At 33.5% G+C, this 18,402-nt stretch overlaps 1 protein-coding gene across 1 annotated transcript; it reads right to left on the bottom strand.

Annotated features, from left to right (window-relative positions):
• Positions 1-1,426: 1,426 nt before the first annotated feature.
• On the bottom strand, positions 1,427-16,871 carry MPK20 (MAP kinase 20). The gene is made up of 10 exons (XM_028208068.2): positions 16,108-16,871; positions 14,144-14,552; positions 13,585-13,712; positions 13,380-13,439; positions 6,959-7,108; positions 6,697-6,852; positions 6,273-6,484; positions 6,066-6,167; positions 2,293-2,423; positions 1,427-2,202 (listed from the first exon to the last, which is right to left on the bottom strand). The coding sequence occupies exons 1-10, from the start codon at positions 16,129-16,131 to the stop codon at positions 1,790-1,792; spliced, it is 1,785 nt and encodes a 594-aa protein (XP_028063869.2). The 5' UTR covers positions 16,132-16,871; the 3' UTR covers positions 1,427-1,789.
• Positions 16,872-18,402: the final 1,531 nt, after the last annotated feature.

Raw genomic sequence — 18,402 nt, 5'->3', positions numbered from 1 at the left:
AAATTTTTTAAAAAAAAATCACTGAAAACTTATTATAAAAAAAATTACGAACAAATATTGAAAATTGACTTTTCGTCTTTGGTATTTTTTCTAGTTTCAAATAATTTGTTAAAATTTTTAGCGGCTTACAATCTAGAAGTGTCTAAAAAATATAAAAAATAAAAACGAGATACTTTCCCTAAAGACCAATAAGCATATTTTATGAAAATTAGCTTTTTGTGTTAAGCAGATTTTTTAATTGTTTAAGAATTTAAAGGCTTCTAATCCAAAATCATCTAAATAGTTAAAATTCCAAGTTTTTAAAAAAAAGAAAAAAAATTACTAAGGACAAAAAATAAATACCAAAAAAATAAAAAAATCGTTAGCTAACCAAACCCTAGGCCTAGGCCGTGTTAACCCTTTTTTACTCCTAGGTCTATGCGAGTGGGGAAGCGAAATAGGGGGGGGTGGATCACCTGTGGGGGAATACTCGGAGGAGAGGAGCGGAGAGGAAGGGAAGGCAGTGATCGAAAATGGGCCCACAACTCAAAAACAAGCGGAAAAGGGCACAATATATGCACATGTGATCACATGATTTTCTTGATCCCCACCAACACCCATGTGCTTCCCTCTCTTTCTCTCTCCTCGTCCTCTCTCTCTCTCTCTCTCTAAGTATACACATGATCTATGTATAAATAGTTTCTATATTATAAACCTAACCGAGATTGACACGTGGCACTTTTGGCATGGGACCCATGAGAGGAAGGTAGTGGTGAGTGTGAAGGGGAGAGAGAGAGAGAGAGAGAGAGATAGAGATGATGTTTCCAAGAAGGAAACCAATTGGCGGTTTGGTCATTGGGATTGTGTGCAAAGGGATTTGTTTGTTGGGCATATGGTGATCAGAGCTTACCAAATTTGTGGGCATTTTTTTTTTTTTTTTTTTTTTTTTTGTATTCTTGGACTATTATGTGTTGAAAATTTTTATTTAAGTAGTTAAAAAACAAAAAATAATTTATTATTAATCAAAAATACTACATAGATAATGAACAACAATAAAGGACGATATACAAACCGGTTCATGATGAGATGTCACATAACAGATGCATCCAACAACCCATGACCTTGTGCCACTGCTCTCCAACTCCCATAGTAGAGGTAGTAAGTTCAAGTCAAGCCTCATGTGAGATGTTGGGAGAGAGATCTCCTTTCCCTTTCCCTTCCCCTTCCACGAGATCTAGGTTAGAGTAAGTTTAGATTTGTGACCAAAACACAAATGCGTCCAACAATAAAACTAATAAATGCCCATATAAGGTCGGACTCGATTCAGTTTCACGCAGCAACCCAACCCAACCCAACTCATACTAAACAGAACTTCGATCTCAAAAATCAACTTGTGATGGGGAATCAAAGGAATGGTGTATGCAACTAGACTGCATTAACTCGTTAGAACTAAAATTAAAAATAAAAAAAATCTTTATTCATGAAAGGACACTATAAAATGTGGATTTAAGAGAGCTTTTTATTCACAGAGACCAAGCCACCCTCGTGTTTGCAGGTCAAAATCGCTATGATCCAAGGTTACACCTCAGATATGTCGAGCAACACCACACACGAGTACGCAAGGGAAGAGGTTTGAGAGAGAGTGAGAGAGAGAGAGAGAGAGAGAGAGAGAGAGAGAGAGAGAATTTAACTTCTAGTTTCACTAACCTATAAGACAACCAGGGAATGCTGGCTCCTGAAAAAGACACTCACTTTCTGTACATGGATTCCTCCATTCCATTCCTACACATCGACAACCCTCACTTCATTATTACCATTTCTCTAATACATCCTCAAGTGTCCTCGAGTGTCCATACTGCACGGTCCCTACTTTTCTGTGAGCAGCTGAATTTGCAGCTGAAGTAGCAGCAGCAGTGGCAGCACCGGCACTGATTCCACCGTTTGCCACTCCAACACGCATCATATAAAATGGGTTGTTGTCAATGTTTACTGCTATATCCGGTGCTAATTTGGCACCTATGCCAGATTGAGGGACTTGTTTTGATCGCATCTCCGTCTCTGTTGTAGATCTTCCCAGCTTTCCAGAGCCACTCCTGCGGTAGCTGTAGGCTGGAGGGCCAGCCTGCGAAGGAATGACTGAGTTTCCTATAACTGTTCTAGGGTCACAAGTTTCTTTCAGAACATTTCCATTCTCATATGGGCCCACAACTTTTCCAGGTTTGGCTGGACAACAAAACAAATTTCAAATATTAGAACCAAAGAAACAAATGAAAAGACTTGACACGTGAAGAATTGCAGAGAGGAAGAGAGTACCCAGAGATATCCTCTGTGGTGCCTGTGAAGCTCTCGATACTCCATCTGAATCTCTAAAATTCTTATTGCACGACTGTTCCACAATTTGCCGATCTCTAAAGGAAACAACATTTGCTTGTACAATGGTAGACCTGTACGCATTAACAGGATGAAAATTTTAACATCAACCAACTCCAAACAGCAATCAAAATGTCTCATACCAAGTGTTTCCTATAGAAGCCAGAGGCCTGAATCTCTTGATTCACACATCCACAACACAGCTCGATACCACTCCTCAGTTAGCCAGCAAAAAATTTTATTGGGCAAAATTAAATTTGATCTGTGGATGGGTTGGTGAGTGACTCTGAAGCACGGATAATCCTAGAAAAAGAAGTCTATACGTACAGTACTTGATATTTTTTAAATGTATCCATAATTTAATTTTTTTAAGTATCGGATACTTTTTAGATACTTTAGGTCACGTATCCGAAAAATTGTAATTATTGCATAGCATTATAATATAATTGTTAGGGTAAATATAAGAATAGTTTTCAATACTTCACTTATTTCTTGGAGGGAAAAAAATTTAGTGAAATTAAAGTAGCATCCTATTTTGCAGAAATTACTGAATTGGCATATCCTTAATGAATCATACATGTCCCATATCCTTATAGTAGTATGGACAGATAATAAAATATAACAATATTAAAACCAGATTTCAACAATTAAACAAGTAAAATTGCTGACACTATTTTTGCATATTAAAATTTTGAAGTGTGAAAGAGAAAAACAAAAGGGGGCAATATAAACAGTTTAGACATGATTTGAAATTAAATTTTTATAGGACTTGCTGAAAATTAACAAGTAAATTCACTATTGCCTTTTTAACTAATACCAGAATAACGAAACTATTCTCAGAATACAATACTAAGACCTATAAAAATATATATATTTTTTACGGATGTACCCGTATCTTATTTTAAAAAATTGTCATATTGCCGTATCCGTATCGTATAGTATCCATGATCTATATTCCATATCCGTGCTTCATAAACCAGTGGTCAAAGGTTCAAAAGAGAGTGGCAAAACACATAAGAGGCACTGGAGACACAAAATGATTGTTGGAGCCAAAGAGCAGGCCAGCCAAGAGAAAGAGAGAGGCAATAGAGAGCTCAAAGTACAAAGCTCACCAGAGATGTTGAATTCCAAATGTGATGTAATGAAATTACCACCTTGTATATATATACATAGAGGAGGTAAGTACATGACCGTAACTAACTACAACAACCATATGTTTTGTTTTTAGGAATCTTGTCAAAAAGCAATCAGACCGTTAAGGTTACATAATAATTATGGAGAAGCCTAGTGGCAAGGTGTCTCCCAATATGATTGGCCTAAGCAACTTGATCCATGCGGGGCAAAGCACTATGGCAAAGTCTCCATCTCTAGTCTCCAAGCCACAAGGCCCTAGAGTTTCACACCCTTGATCCTACAATCATCGTTCTCCTAATTGGCAAGCTACTAATGTGAAGATCATATGCTACCAAATAGAGTTTATTACCTAGTCCAAACCTTAGTTCCAAAGGTGTGATGCATGCTGAAACCTATTGTATACCTAGACCCTGCCTCGTTGGCTAAGTTCATGGGTAGCATGGTTACTGTATCTGCAATAATAAAGCAACATAACTAAAACAGTAAAGTAATGAGATGTGCAGTATGAACACCGCAGTAACATGGCACGTAGTAAGACTACCACAGGACTAGATGGGTTGGACTCTTGACCCTCGTGTCACACATATGGATATGAAGTCTTCGTGGGTTGGAATTTAAGCATAAAAGATGTGGTAACATAATACAATGCAAAATCCCAGCCATTCCAATGTTCAATAACAATCATCCACCACCCACCCCAACCAATAAAATGTAATACAAAATAAAAATCCATCATAATGATTTGTGAGTGCAAGTGTATGAAGCATGAAAACTTCGTAGCTGTATCAGTTATCAATACTCCTCAAATATTCACGAACACTACAGGCATGTTTGGTTTGTCTCTCAAAACATGTTTTTGGAGAAAAAATTCTAAAAATATGTTCGGTTGAATTTTTTTTTTTAAAAAAAAACCCCAAAATCACATTTCTCTTTACTACACAACAAACAATCATTTTTTTCTATCTCCTCTCTCCTTAATCACTTTTTCTCCTACAATCATCTATTCAACTACAAAAAAATATCAAATCATCACAAACTTCAAAACTATTTTCAAAATATACAACCAAACAAATTTTTAAATTTCTAAACTCTCTCCAGAAAATTATTTTTGAAATAATATCTCAAAACACAAACCAAACAAGGCCTACATATCTAATACTTCCTAAATGTATCCATACTTTGAAATTAGTTTTCTTTAATTTTGGAAAATGCCAAATACTCTAGGTCACATATTCGAATTTCAAACTAATATAAAATTCAAATTATAATAATTCTTAGCATTAAAATATAATTGTTACAATAAATACAACAATAATTTTTTAATACTTTTCTTACTTTTAGGAAAAAAGAAAATAGTAGATCAAACTAGTATCATACTTTTTCAGAATCTATTGAATTGGCGTTATCTTAATGCGCCATGCATGCTTGTCATATCCATATCCATACTCCATAGAAACTAGAAAGAAAATATAACGACACTAAAATCGGTTTCAACAATCAAACAAGCTTATGTCCATCACTTTTGCAAATAACAATTTAATGTAAGTGGGAAAGAAAGAAGCACAAGGCAATATAAATGGTGGCTACTGACTACTGGCTCTTAAACTAATACCTAATTCGTAAAACATGGTTTCTCACCATTCGTTGAACTTTTATAATACATCACTAAAATTAATAAAAATATTTTATTTACAAATGTATCCATCCTTGTATCTTCTTTTGTTTTAGGTTTTGTTGTATCACATTATCCGTATCGTATTTGTATCTCACACTTGTATCCATACTCATATCTCTCCCTATTATTTGGAAATAAGCTCATTGCCTCTGTTGTTTGAGAACTAAAATGCACCATCAAACAGTCCATCCAAGTTAATAGGAAGTGTGAAACACATACCTAGACTTAAAGGGGGTTTATGTGCTCATATCCAAATGCCAGGGGGTAAACTGCACGTGTGGTAAAGCACATGGGAGTTAAGTGCATTTTGAGTCTCAAAAAAAGACGAAAATGCTCGTTATTAACACAATGAGGTTACTTGTATACAAGGGTATTTTAGTCTTTTCACTTATGTCTTTAAAGGTACAAGAAGTACACTTTAATCCACAAACCATACAGTGTTATGTGCTTATTTCTAAATGTCAAGGGGTAAACGTAAACCACACAGTATTTAGCGGGAGGTAAAGTGAAATTTGCCCTAAAATTTAATTATGTTCGACACTATTTATTCACCAACGCTTTCTTTCAAATTGACTTTTGGAAAAATTTCATGAAAATTTAACTATAAAAATATTTATCAACTCTTATTAACATGGTTCCTGCTGTGCACGAGCAGTAGTTGCCAACAATTCTATGTGGCTGTTCTACATCTGACTTGCATCCATCTTACTTTCTACATCAGTTACTTTAACTGATATGTTGGCTCATGTCATGCATGAAAAATATTTATTATTTCACTAGCTTGCTTAAAATGTCTGATCTGATCTGACTATACATACAGAGAAGTAATTGATAAATTATTCAGAATACTTTACAAAATGTAAAGCTTCAAGCACAATGAACTGAGAAATTGTAATGAGAAGTTTACCTGGGGAGAGACACATGCTTTCTCTCAAGCGGAATCACTGGCCCACTTTTACCAATATTTTCTTCAAGATGAGCAAACTGCTTCCGAAACTGATCAACAGCGCTGCATACAAGGTGCACTGAAAAATGAGAAGAAAGAACAGATGTGCATAGGGTCATGAAAAAGGAAAGATATATTTAACATGAACAGCAACTAGAAAACAGAAACCTTGGATAAAGAAAATTTGTCCTTTCTATTCCATTCATGTAGTCCTTGAGCAACTGAGGATGGTACTCTAGTATCTCACGGAAAATTAATTCACGTATGTCCTCCTTTGTAACCCTCCGCCTTTCAAATTCAAACTCCATCTTTGTAATTGGCTGGCAAGATGGTTCCCTCTCAACTTTGGCCAGTCCCTTGAAGTAAGGATCAGCTAATGCCTGATAAAATGCCCCCCCAAAAAAAATAAAGAAAGAAAGAAAATATATCCAGCACTTAGTCGTGTTGAAATCTAACCAGTCAAAAACATAAGCTGTATTACGTCATACAACACAATGAAAAAATGGAAAATGAAAAAGAAAAAGAAGAAAAAGTAGCAAAGAAGGCAGACACAAACATTGTAATATAGAATTGTTACGGTATAATAACAAACCTCTTCGGCAGTTGGCCTGTCCTTTGGATCAAAAGCGAGCAGCCTCTCCAGTAGTCGTCGTGCAAGAGGATCTGCATTTGGAAACTTCTGTGAAAAAGGTACGGGCTGTTTTTTCCTCATGCTAGTAAGGTATCTCCTAGCCTTTTCATTTCGGACCTGAGCACAAAGAGGAAGAAACTTGATCCCCAAGGGCAAATTTACAAAGTAAGGTTTAGAATAGAGCAGTACAATCCAATATTATGCTAACTGAGTAACTTCATACTCGCGAAATAGTATCCATTGAAGGCGTGCCAAGAAGATCTGTCATCAAATCCAGCTGGTGAACAACATTTTTTCCAGGAAACAGTGGCCTCCCTGTTAAAACCTCAGCAAAGATGCAGCCTATACTCCATATATCAATTGCGGGTGTATACTGCATCCAATGCCAACAGTATACTAAACACAGTGGTGTAAATAAAAACAGTGGCTTATCATATTTATCTTAAAAAGAAGAATTATTACCAGGCTTAGCATACTTATCTCCACAGAATATTCCAAATATACTTTAAAAAATCAAAATAAATGTAATGTGTCCACAATAACTTCCTTGAAACTGTCAGTAATTGAGTTCTTCATAAATAAATAAATAAAATTTTAAAAAAAAAACATGAATACACTCAACAAATAATTTAATGACAGTTTTTAATATTTATACCTGTGATATGATACAACCAGTTTGATAATGAAATCTTGATTTACTATATTTTGATATTCTAATTAAAATGTGGTCCATTTTGAAAACATTGAGTACATCAGTTATCTTAGTAATTAAGTAATCCTAAATGCTACTTTAAGAATGTCCACAGAGAGAGAAGAAAAAATAGGTATGTTTGTAGTAAAAACTGAGTGAAACAATTAGATCTCTCCTTAACCCATAAAGTGTTGAATAAACATCTTTGTATAGTGTGGAGTTAGGTGTAGGGAGAGGATTGGTTTGTTTGGGATGCCTCTAAAACATGGGATTGGAGGCCAAAACTTGATAAAAGATTCCTATGGAAGGCAGAGAGGTGGACTTTCCAATTTGGAATATTTGGAAGACAAAAGCCCCTTCTTAGGTGACTTTCTTTGTGTGAGTAGCTACAAATGGGAATATACTGACCGTTGCAATTTTATTAAGAGAAAATTCCTTCCAAATTGGTATTGCATTGCATGTGAAGGAAGATGAAAAGGCAGTGGACTTCTCATTCATTGTGGGATGGTTAGGTAGACTTTGAACATAATGCTTTCCGTTCTTGGGGTTCTTGAGTGCAATTCCCAAGATCGGTGGTGCAATAAGTATAATGTTGAAGAGTTAACATGAGCAAAAGAATAAGATTAGTGTGGAATATAAGTATGCAACACCACCAAGTTTGATACGGTGATTGTGGGAGGAGAGGAGAATTCAATGCATATTCTAAAGAGAAAATTGTTTAGCTTTATTTTATGGTTGGGTGACTGATAGGTTGAATGCTTCTTTAGATTTCTTTTTGGAGGTTGTTGAATCTATGGAGTCTTGAGGTGACAAAGGAGGACTTCCTTTTTCCTTCCTTAGGTGTAACACCCAAGTCCTAGAGATGTGCTCTCTCAACTTAAGGTCGTCTATTTAATTTTAATATTATCCCCCTAAAAGCAATCTTTGTCTTCATCGTCTCTTTCAAGCAAAGTTTTAAAAAGCAGTTGCGGTCACCATAACGGTTGCAGTGACACAGTAGCGGTTGCGGGATATAAAGATCGTAGTGTAACGATTGCAGTAACTGGAACGTGAATTTTTTTAATTTTCACACAATTTGAAAAAAAACTTACCGATACGCATATTTTTTTCCTTCAAAATCATATTTATTGGAGTTTAAAATAAATTTTGATCAAATTTTGTTAATTTTTAAATATGATCCAATATATTTCATATTTTCAAATCACTATAAAAGAAGTTTTTTACATTTTATTTCAATAGTTAATCATTTTAAGAGTAATTGATTTTAAATGTTTACAAATTATTTTTTACCAATAGCTGAACTAACTAAATAAAAAATATTCACACTTATTAAATGAAAGGATTATAAAATAAAAATTGTGCCATAAATTAAATTTAAAAAAAATTATAAAGAAAAAAAATTCATATAAAATTTTTTCTTTGGGTTTGGATCACTTGAGTATTTTTTTTATTTTTATTTTTTAATTTGTCTTTTTTTTGAGAAAATAAAAATATTGTAAAAGAGTATAACGGTGTCTAACGGACCTTTACGATACCGCTACGGCTATTACATAACACCGAAACAGCCGTTACACCTGTGAATTTCCATCACACCACTATAGAGGCCGTAACGGGTGGCGGTAACCGCCACAACCATTACATAACGGTTACGGCCGCTTTTTAAAACCTTGCTTCCAAGGCAATCTCTCACTCCCACACATGATACTGCCCCAGCCAAAAAAAATATATATTAAATAAATAAAACCTAGGGAGCAGCTCAGTTCATGGGAAGAGTTAATGAATCTCATCGTGCAAAAGCATTAAAGTCCAACAAGAACACTACATCCATATCTCTCTCCTCTCTTGAAAAATTCCATTTTGGCCTATCATAAAAATTATCTAAGCAGACCCCAAATCCTAAATCATCCAAAATTTCTCCACTAACAAACAATCGAATCTCATTGCTCCTGCCATAACAAACAGAAAAGGATACAACCAGAACCACTTTGGACTCTAATGTGGCAAACTTCTATTGATCACAAGAGAAAATTTAACAAAGTAGCATAATTGACCATACAACAATGCAGACCAGTCAATCACCAGTAGTAGTCAACTATTTATATTACAATTAAATTTGCAATAGTTAAGACCTCTTCAAGAAAGTCATCACTTTGTTCTGAAGTAACAAAAACATGGTAAATTATTATTAGCCAAAATTAATAAAATAATCAAGGTTGCAAAATAGTAAGGGCCAAGATACTCAAAACATTAAGTAAACCCTCCCTTTCATAGAAAGATAAGTGATACTTAAAAGAAAAGAGGAAAAAAAAATAGAGAAACATCAACTGCACCTCAAGTGGCTACTTGAGGGAGAAACAATTATTCAACCTCGCAAAGGTTCAAGCCTAGTATGAATCTTTCAATTACCATGGCCATCTATTGTTGCCATAAAGTTGGCCCATTTTACGTTCTTCCATGCAAGATTATGTTAACCCATTTTAATAAGAGAAGACAGATACATCCCAAGGTCTAAACTGTCACTCACCTCAAACAGGTGAGCTTTCATTAACAACTTAAGCTCAAGCCTGGTGATATTCCATAACCAGCATTATTAAGTGTACGCACAATTATCCCAGTTCATATTTTATTTGGGTGCTTGGGCCAAAAGTACAAAATTAAATTTTCATTGTCTAAAGGTCCAGGCGCTGATTATCTTTGTCCATAAGGACAAGCTATTACAAAATGACCAAACTACCCATCTATATATTATAGACGGTGAAACCAAGACCAAAATCAAAATCTCTCTCAGCCTCTCTCTCTCCTCTCTCTCTCTCTCTCTTCTATCTTCTCTGATATGAACCTTGCTGGCGCCACCGCCACTGTCACTTCCTCCATCTCACCCTCACCTAAAATCGTCTCAAGTTCCGTCATCATCTCCAGATCTGGTCGGAGTTCGCAACAGATCAAAGTTCTACCTCTCCTCCGGCGTCCATTTGATGCATCTCCGAATGTCAGGGTGGCGGTCAGCGTGAGTACCACAGCGGCATCGATCCACCACCCCAGCATTTCTCTCTCTCTCTCTCTCTCTCTCTCTCTCTCTCTCTCTCTCATTCCCCTTTTCTCTCTGCCAGATCGTCGTCCGGAAAGCACTAAACTCATATCTAAGTTGAGAAATGTGAATATTATTGAGAAAGTATTACAACCTGATTCTGCTGTAAGTACTGTGATTAAGTTCTTTCATACTTAAATCCTCCTTGGAACTTCTAATCTCAATTCTATCATGTTTAGAGTAACTATAAATCATTACAGCTGTTGCAGAACATGCATTTTTTGTTGTTGTTGTTTGGCCTTATAAAGTAATATTATTAGCATGCATTTTTTTTCTTTGTTTTATTTAAATCTTCAGGCTGGGGACGATTGTAGTCTTTGCTCAATGAAAGAAAAATACAGCTTTGTAGGGATCCAATTTGCATGCTGTCATTCGCACTTGCTAGATCGTGTCTCAAATCAAGTTGTGGTGGTGGTACTGTGAGAATAATATATATTATTCTCACAGGTAGTTGTTGAAGCTGTGGATCTTATATCAGAGATATAGTTTTTTTTTTTTTTTTTTTTTGCTATTGAGATGAAATTTTTTTTTTTTTTTACATTTTTTTGTAAATCTGAGTGTTTTTTTTTTTTTTTTTTTTTGTAGTTGTAGATGTAATTGTTGATGATGATGATGATAAAACAAAATGTAATTCTTCTTGTTGTTGATTGCAACAAATAGAGAGAGTAAGTCTGGTTTGATTGCTCTGCCAAAATTTGTACAGACATGAAAAACTCGTACAGATAAAATTTGGATAGAAAATTTGTAGAGATAAAAATATTGAACAGATAAAATTTGGACAAATAGAAAATTTACACTGATAAAATTTGTACAGATAAAAAATTCACAGATAAAATTTGGACAGATAGAAAATGTACACAGATAAAGTTTGGACAGATAGACAAAAAATTTGAACTGATAAAAAATAATTTAAACGGATAGATATAAATTTGAACAGATAAAAAAAAGTCAACAGATAAATTAAGGGATAAAATTATAAACAAAATGTCCTTCAAAACAAACAAAATGACTTTTCACCAAACTACTTCACAAATGGTGGACTTCTCACCAACAAAAAATATCCACTGGACCTAATGCCTTATAACCTCCTTAGATTGGATTTATTACCAATTTACTTATTTTATTTTTCACCCTATAATGGCACCATCGTATGTTTCATAATATAAAGATAAAATGTGTAGTTTGCAGCTCAAGTTTGTCTCCAACATTTGGTGATAGTGAGGTAACTTCATCACCATTCCTAGTCAATGGTTGGGAAGAAACCAGTAATATACAGAATTTCCTAGTGAAAAGCTTCACACTTTGCCTATTTCCTTTCATTATAGGCTATTATCACTCCCTTTGATATGTCTTACATGAACAATGCTGATGTTTGTTTCTCATGAAGAGTGGAAGCGTGGGATATGGCTTCCACTGGTGCTTCTAGTTTTTGGGGAAGTGGAGGTGGTGCAAAAGTAATATTAGAAGGCTCATCCCAAACGCCCAAGAGAGAGAGGATATCACACCAGTCTGTAGAAGATCAAAGGTTATTTCAAGCTCTGTTATCAGAATCTTAGGATTCGCAATTCAATTCACAATTTTTACAAAATCAATCCGAATCTATGTGTGAATTTATTTTGAAAGTGAATCTCCAGTGAATCGCACGACTCACAATCAATTCACAATTCGATTTACTTTTTACAATTAATGCAATTCTTGAAATTATCATGTCTGACATATTTTTGACCCCTTTTTTTTTATCTTTTTAGTGAAAATGACATAATATAACTTCTAATAGCATTTAGTACCAAAATAACCAATATGTATACATGATTTATTGTTATTTTCGAGATCATGAAATTTTTAATAAGATCCAATTAGATTCAGTCAAACCCAACATATTTTTAATCTTTATTCTCATTTTTTTTCCTTTAAAAAATTATAAGATATGTACAAAAGATTTTTAAGATTAAAGTAACTTACACCATGAATTACTATTGCATTTTATTAAATTAAATATAGTTGAATATTACAAGGATAAGGTCAATTATACCTTTTTAAATGTTTTAGACTTTAAAATAAAAGATCCTAAATTTTAAAAAATAAAAATAAAAATAATAAAAAATTATTACTTGAAAAAATATGTATGATTATTGTCCAAATATTTATATCATTGTTAAATTATTGTTACATTAGAAATTGAGAGTTTTTCTTTGTTTATTGTCTCTATTAAGAATGGTTGATAAGAAATATTTACAAAAAAGAAAAAAATGTAAGATGGTGATATTACATAAAAAAATTTATTAACTTGTTACCTATTAAACTACGTGATCATCATTCAAAACAATATTTTCATTGATTTACGTCTAAATATTTCATATTCATAAGATATATTTCACATTTAAGTGTGTGATATATTTTTCTAAGTAATTTAGAACAATGACCAAATCTTTATGATTAGATTCGATTCGCGATTCGGTAAGAGGTCTCTTTGATTCACGATTCGAATCCCGGTTTAACCACTATGATTTCAAGGTAAAACAATGAAGGCAAATATATTTACATTTCAATCATAAGCCATCAGGAATGAGGTGATTAACTACAGGCCAGAGACTGTACGGCAGAATACATGTACATACTTCAAAATCTAAGTTCTAAATGGTTGGACAGTAGAAAAACAAATATCCAAATCAGCATACATTATTATATGACCAAAGTTACGAATCTGAAATTAAATATGATATGCTTGATATCAAGTGGACTAAACAAAATAATGCAACAAATCCAAAACAATACAAGCTTCAGATGGAAGAAACATATACCATGTTTCATTTATGTTTTCTGTTAGATATAAATAGGTTCAGAACAATGTATCTGAGACCATACCTTTGAGAAGAATGATCCACAGAGTTCGGGAGCTCTATACCATCTTGTAGCAACGTAATCCTGTAAATGTATCATAAAATATAGAAAAAGGAAAATTTTTAGATCCCACAATTATAATCTATTAATAAAATCCCAAAAACAAAAAATTAATAAGAATGGTGAATATAAGTAGCGTAATCACACCTAAAATTACTGAATTACATACCGTCCAAAATATTGTTGTAGGGGTGTCACTGAATGCAACTCTCGCCAACCCAAAATCACATATTTTGAGTTTACAGTTAGCATTTGCCAATATATTCTTTGGTTTCAAATCTCGATGGTAGACATTTGCTGCAGCCAAATAGCTAACTATTAAATATGTTTAACAATACCTCAAACCCAGCGCACTATCCACCACCACTACATGGCACATGAAGCAACACAAATCAAATAAAATGCAAATTAATTTTTTTAAGAAAATATAGTAATGTTCTCCAATACATAAAGGAAGCTATCATTAAGGCAAGGCAACAGAGAATAATCAAGTTTATCAGTAAATTTGCACAGGATAGAAATTGGAGGTGATCAGCTCAAAAATGATCCTAGAAGCATAATTATCACAAGTCATTGACAACTTTTGGGATCCCTAGCTAATTATGTTAACTTTATTGTTCATTCAATTACATAGTATTTTTACTCTCTTTTTTTATAAGCAACTACATGGTGCTTTTACTTAAAACGTACAGCCAGTAAAGTGGCAAAGGAGTACAGGAGCCAATTACCTGTGTGAATATATTTCAAAGCACGTAGTAACTGATAAAGGAAAAACTGATAGTGCTCCCGGGTCAGGTCATCGTTAGCCTTAATGACTTGATGAAGATCTGACTCCATCAATTCAAAAACAACATAAATATCCTTGAAGTCTCTTCTTGAAGGTGGAAGCATAATGTGTTTAATTTCAACGATGTCTGGATGCCGTAGAAGTCTGAGCAACTTTATCTCACGAAGAATTCTAGCAGCATCTGAGATGTGTTCAAAAATATCATGTATTTTCTTTATTGCCACTTTTACACCAGTATGGGTGTCAATGGCTGAGCAAACAACACCATAGCTTCCTTTCCCTATAACCTCCTGAATTTTATACCTATTGGCATCACCGTATTCAGAGAAGAAGTCCATCTCTGTTGAATTCTACACAAACAAAACAAAGTCAAATCAGAACATAAAGAACCGCAATAAATGTCTAATTCATTGTACATTGTGCATATCCAAAATAAATAAAAAGGAAACACACAAGATGCCAAGAGTTATGGAAAGAAAAATTAAATTCAAGTTCCTGCATTGCAAAAATAATTTAATTCCCAATCCTTCTACAAGTTTACACTTTTTTAAAAACCAAATACATCAACCTTATTCATGCTGCACCGTCTCTTCCTTTTTTAGAAATCCTTTAGTTTAACACACTCCTCACCATGTTAAGATAAGAAAGGTGTGATATTTCACAAAAAAGAAACTGAAAATAACATTTTAAATCAAGCAAATATGAAAATTTGACTGAAACCTATCCATGCTGTGAATTATCACTCCTTACTTAAATTGTCAATCATTATGATCACTGAAAGAACACAAACATTTCATGGGAAAAAACACATCACAATAATATTAACAGCAAAATATAACATTCACGTGTATACACAAACCCCAAATACAATAATAAAAAAAGAAGAAGATCACAATTAATGGAACTTCAATATTGTAAAAAACCTTAAATTTTACGTTCCCTTGTACTAAGATAACTCCACAAAAAAATCATATATTCTTTCCGTTTTCTTTTATCCCCTATCAGGCCAGGGATGTTTGTTTAGTCTAGAGTCTACTTCTCTAGCGTTGTGTTTCGTTGGGGGATTTGAGAAGCTATTTGGGGAAAAAAAGAAAAAAGTGTGTTGAAGTAGGTAAAATATAGGTATATTTTATTCACATTTCAGCTACTTTTTTCCTTTCCCTTTCCCTTCCCAAATCCCTAACCAAACACGGCTTAAGAGAACTTTATTTCTATGAAACGGTCAACAGAAGATAGCCAAGTTCGCAATTGTGTGAGAAAAGATTAATGATATTTGAGATTGGAGAAAATATTTCGAATTTCAAAGTCGTGTCAGCCTACAAACCCCATAGTTAAGTCACTCAAATCTGTGAACTAATAATTAAAAAAAAACTCAATAGAGTGTGAAAAACAAAGATTAACTGGGAAAATATATTTATATAGAGATATTACAATAAAAGGAACCAGAAAGGAAGAAACAAATAGAATTAAAAATCGAAGAAAATACCCACTTCAGATAACAGAATCGTGTCCAAGGAGAGGATATAGAGGAGGAGAGGGAGAGAGAAAAATGAAAAAAAAAAAAAAATTTACTTCATAGACATGGCAATTAATATGCTTTAATAGAAACAGCAAAAGCATTTATCTCTTTTAGATTAGTTCTAGAATAAGAATGAAACCCCATATCGCCAAGAAAACCAAAGGTAACGCCATCCATTAAAAAAAAAAAAAAAAATCAATTTTACAGAATAATCCACACCGAATCAATACGTTACATGTTAACCTAACGCAAACCCAACATTCTATCAACCATAGCACAACAAACAAACAATCATTCCAATTATCCAACAACAATCATAAATTTGCACAAAGATCAAAAAAAAATTCAATAATTCATATAACAATATGTGAGTTATCAAAGCTGACCTTCTTTCCGTGATCTTGCTGCATTGTTTGTTTATTGAGTACTGAAACAAGTGGGTAAAACTATTGGAACTGAATTTATTAGTAGTGAGAGTGAAATTGAGAAACGAGAATTAGCCACATTTGCCCCAGCGACCTCGACTTCGGATCACAAACGAACAATCCCACCTTACTCGCTTCGAATTCTTGACAAAACACGGAAACCTAATCAGATCCCTCATGCACTCCACCAAAATACGACCCTTCAAAACCTCTCCTCCGCCAACAATCATAGATTGATGATCAACACTCGGTTCAAACCAAGCTTTCGCATAGCTGCTTGCTAACACCCCAACCCCAGATCCTAACCCTACTCTCTATCTCTCTCTCTCTCGCTCTCAGACATACAAACCAAACCAACCACCACACTCAACCAATATATGTATGAGCATGTAAGTCAGTAGTTATATATATAAAAAGCCCTAGTATATTGGACACAGTTTCGTGGATCTGAAGGAAACCTAACTGATCTTAAATGGAGTGGAGAAGCTGTAGATCTGAACACCGACAAGAGAGAGAGTGAAGAGAGAGAAATGGAATATAGAGATACAAGGCATAAATCTAGGGCATATATATATGACTGGATGGTGTATTTCTTATCCGAACGGTATATATTTGTATACGCTGGGAGGTGGATTATATACGGAAATGGCAGTATGGCGTAATTTATAAGCAATAATGTTACCTCCCCTTTCTTTTACTTTTTTTTCCCTTTTGTTTTTTGGTATGGAGTCGAGGAGTGTATGGCATAAATTGTATAAGGTTAGGTTTGCATTTCTTAAAAAAATTAAAAAGTCATTATGTGATTTAAGTTACAATATTTTAAATTTAATTCATATTTTATAAAAAGTATACTTATTTAGAACATTTTAAATAATCCTTAAGGTCAAGTTTGGCATTCTCAAAAAAATTCAAAAAGTCACTATCTTATTTAAATCACATCATCTTATTTAAGTCACATCACCTCTCTATCACATCACTTCAAACCTAACCCATACCCAACTCATATTTCATAAAAAGTCAAAAAGTGCACTTATTTAGAACACCCCAAACAACCCCTTAAGTGTACTTATTTAGATAAGTGTATTTATTTGGGTTATATCAACCATTTACTTTTATGCATGTTTTTTCATGAAAGGTTAAAAATTATATTTTTTTAAATCATTTAAAATACCCCTAAAATAGTTAATAAATAAACTAAAATAGTCAATAAGATACAATATCACATGTAAATTATAATCATTTTATTTTTTCTCTGATAAGTATCAAATCAATTTAAAAAACCAACTATTTTCCCAAATATAACTTTTTTTTTTAGCTAAGTTAAAATAAGAGTGTTACTATTAGCACCCCATAAATTATTTTGGATCCCCAATTTTTAACCCTTTTTTTTTTGGTAAATTACAAATACACTCCCATAGGTTTGCTTAAAATACAGATTGCCTCATGTGGTTTGAAAAATTACAAATTACTCCTTGTTAGTATTTTTTATTTAACAGAATTAACTAAAAAAATAAAATTCATAATTGTTCTTCTATAAAATAATAAAATTACCTAAATTATTAATTGAAACATATTTCTAATATTATTAAAAACTATTAATTGACTTGATGATTTATTAATAAAATGGTCGATTTGTTATGAAATTATAAACATCAAGGAGTGGAATGTAATTTACAAAACTACAAAGGGCGATTTGTATTTTAATCAAACCTCAAGAGGTGTATTTATAATTTGTCTTTTTTTTATTACAATAATAACCTCAAATAAAATTACTATAAATGACATCATTAATTTTTTGACACCTCATCTCACAATTAAACTTTCACACCTACTACAACATGAATTAGAGTTTATGAGAGCACCCACCACCATCACCACCCCATCCATTTTCCTAAATCCCACCTTCAAAACCTATCCATCCTTAAAACCTTGAAAATCTTTTGACGGTAATATTCCGGCGATAGCAATGGTAATCATTTGATTACTTACACTTCTCCGGCAATGACAGTGAGTGGAAGTTTTTCTGGTAACCACAACTCTATATGACGAGAGAAATACAACAATAAAAGCTTAGAGAAGCTTCAAAGCTTTGATGTTTTTAACACAGAGAAGATTGGCCTTGTAAGGGTTTCTCTTGAAAAAAATGACAAAAATAATAAAATATGTTCGTCATTTTTTCGGGACTGAACTCCCGAACATATAATCAAAATTAAGGAACATAGGCCTGAACATTGTTTATCTGTTTGGGAAGGCATT

Source organism: Camellia sinensis, chromosome 8 (genome assembly GCF_055761805.1).
Source record: "Camellia sinensis isolate YWXY chromosome 8, ASM5576180v1, whole genome shotgun sequence".
Lineage (NCBI taxonomy): Eukaryota > Viridiplantae > Streptophyta > Magnoliopsida > Ericales > Theaceae > Camellia > Camellia sinensis.
Note: the sequence above shows the minus strand (reverse complement) of the source record. Positions and strands in the feature narration are given on the sequence as shown.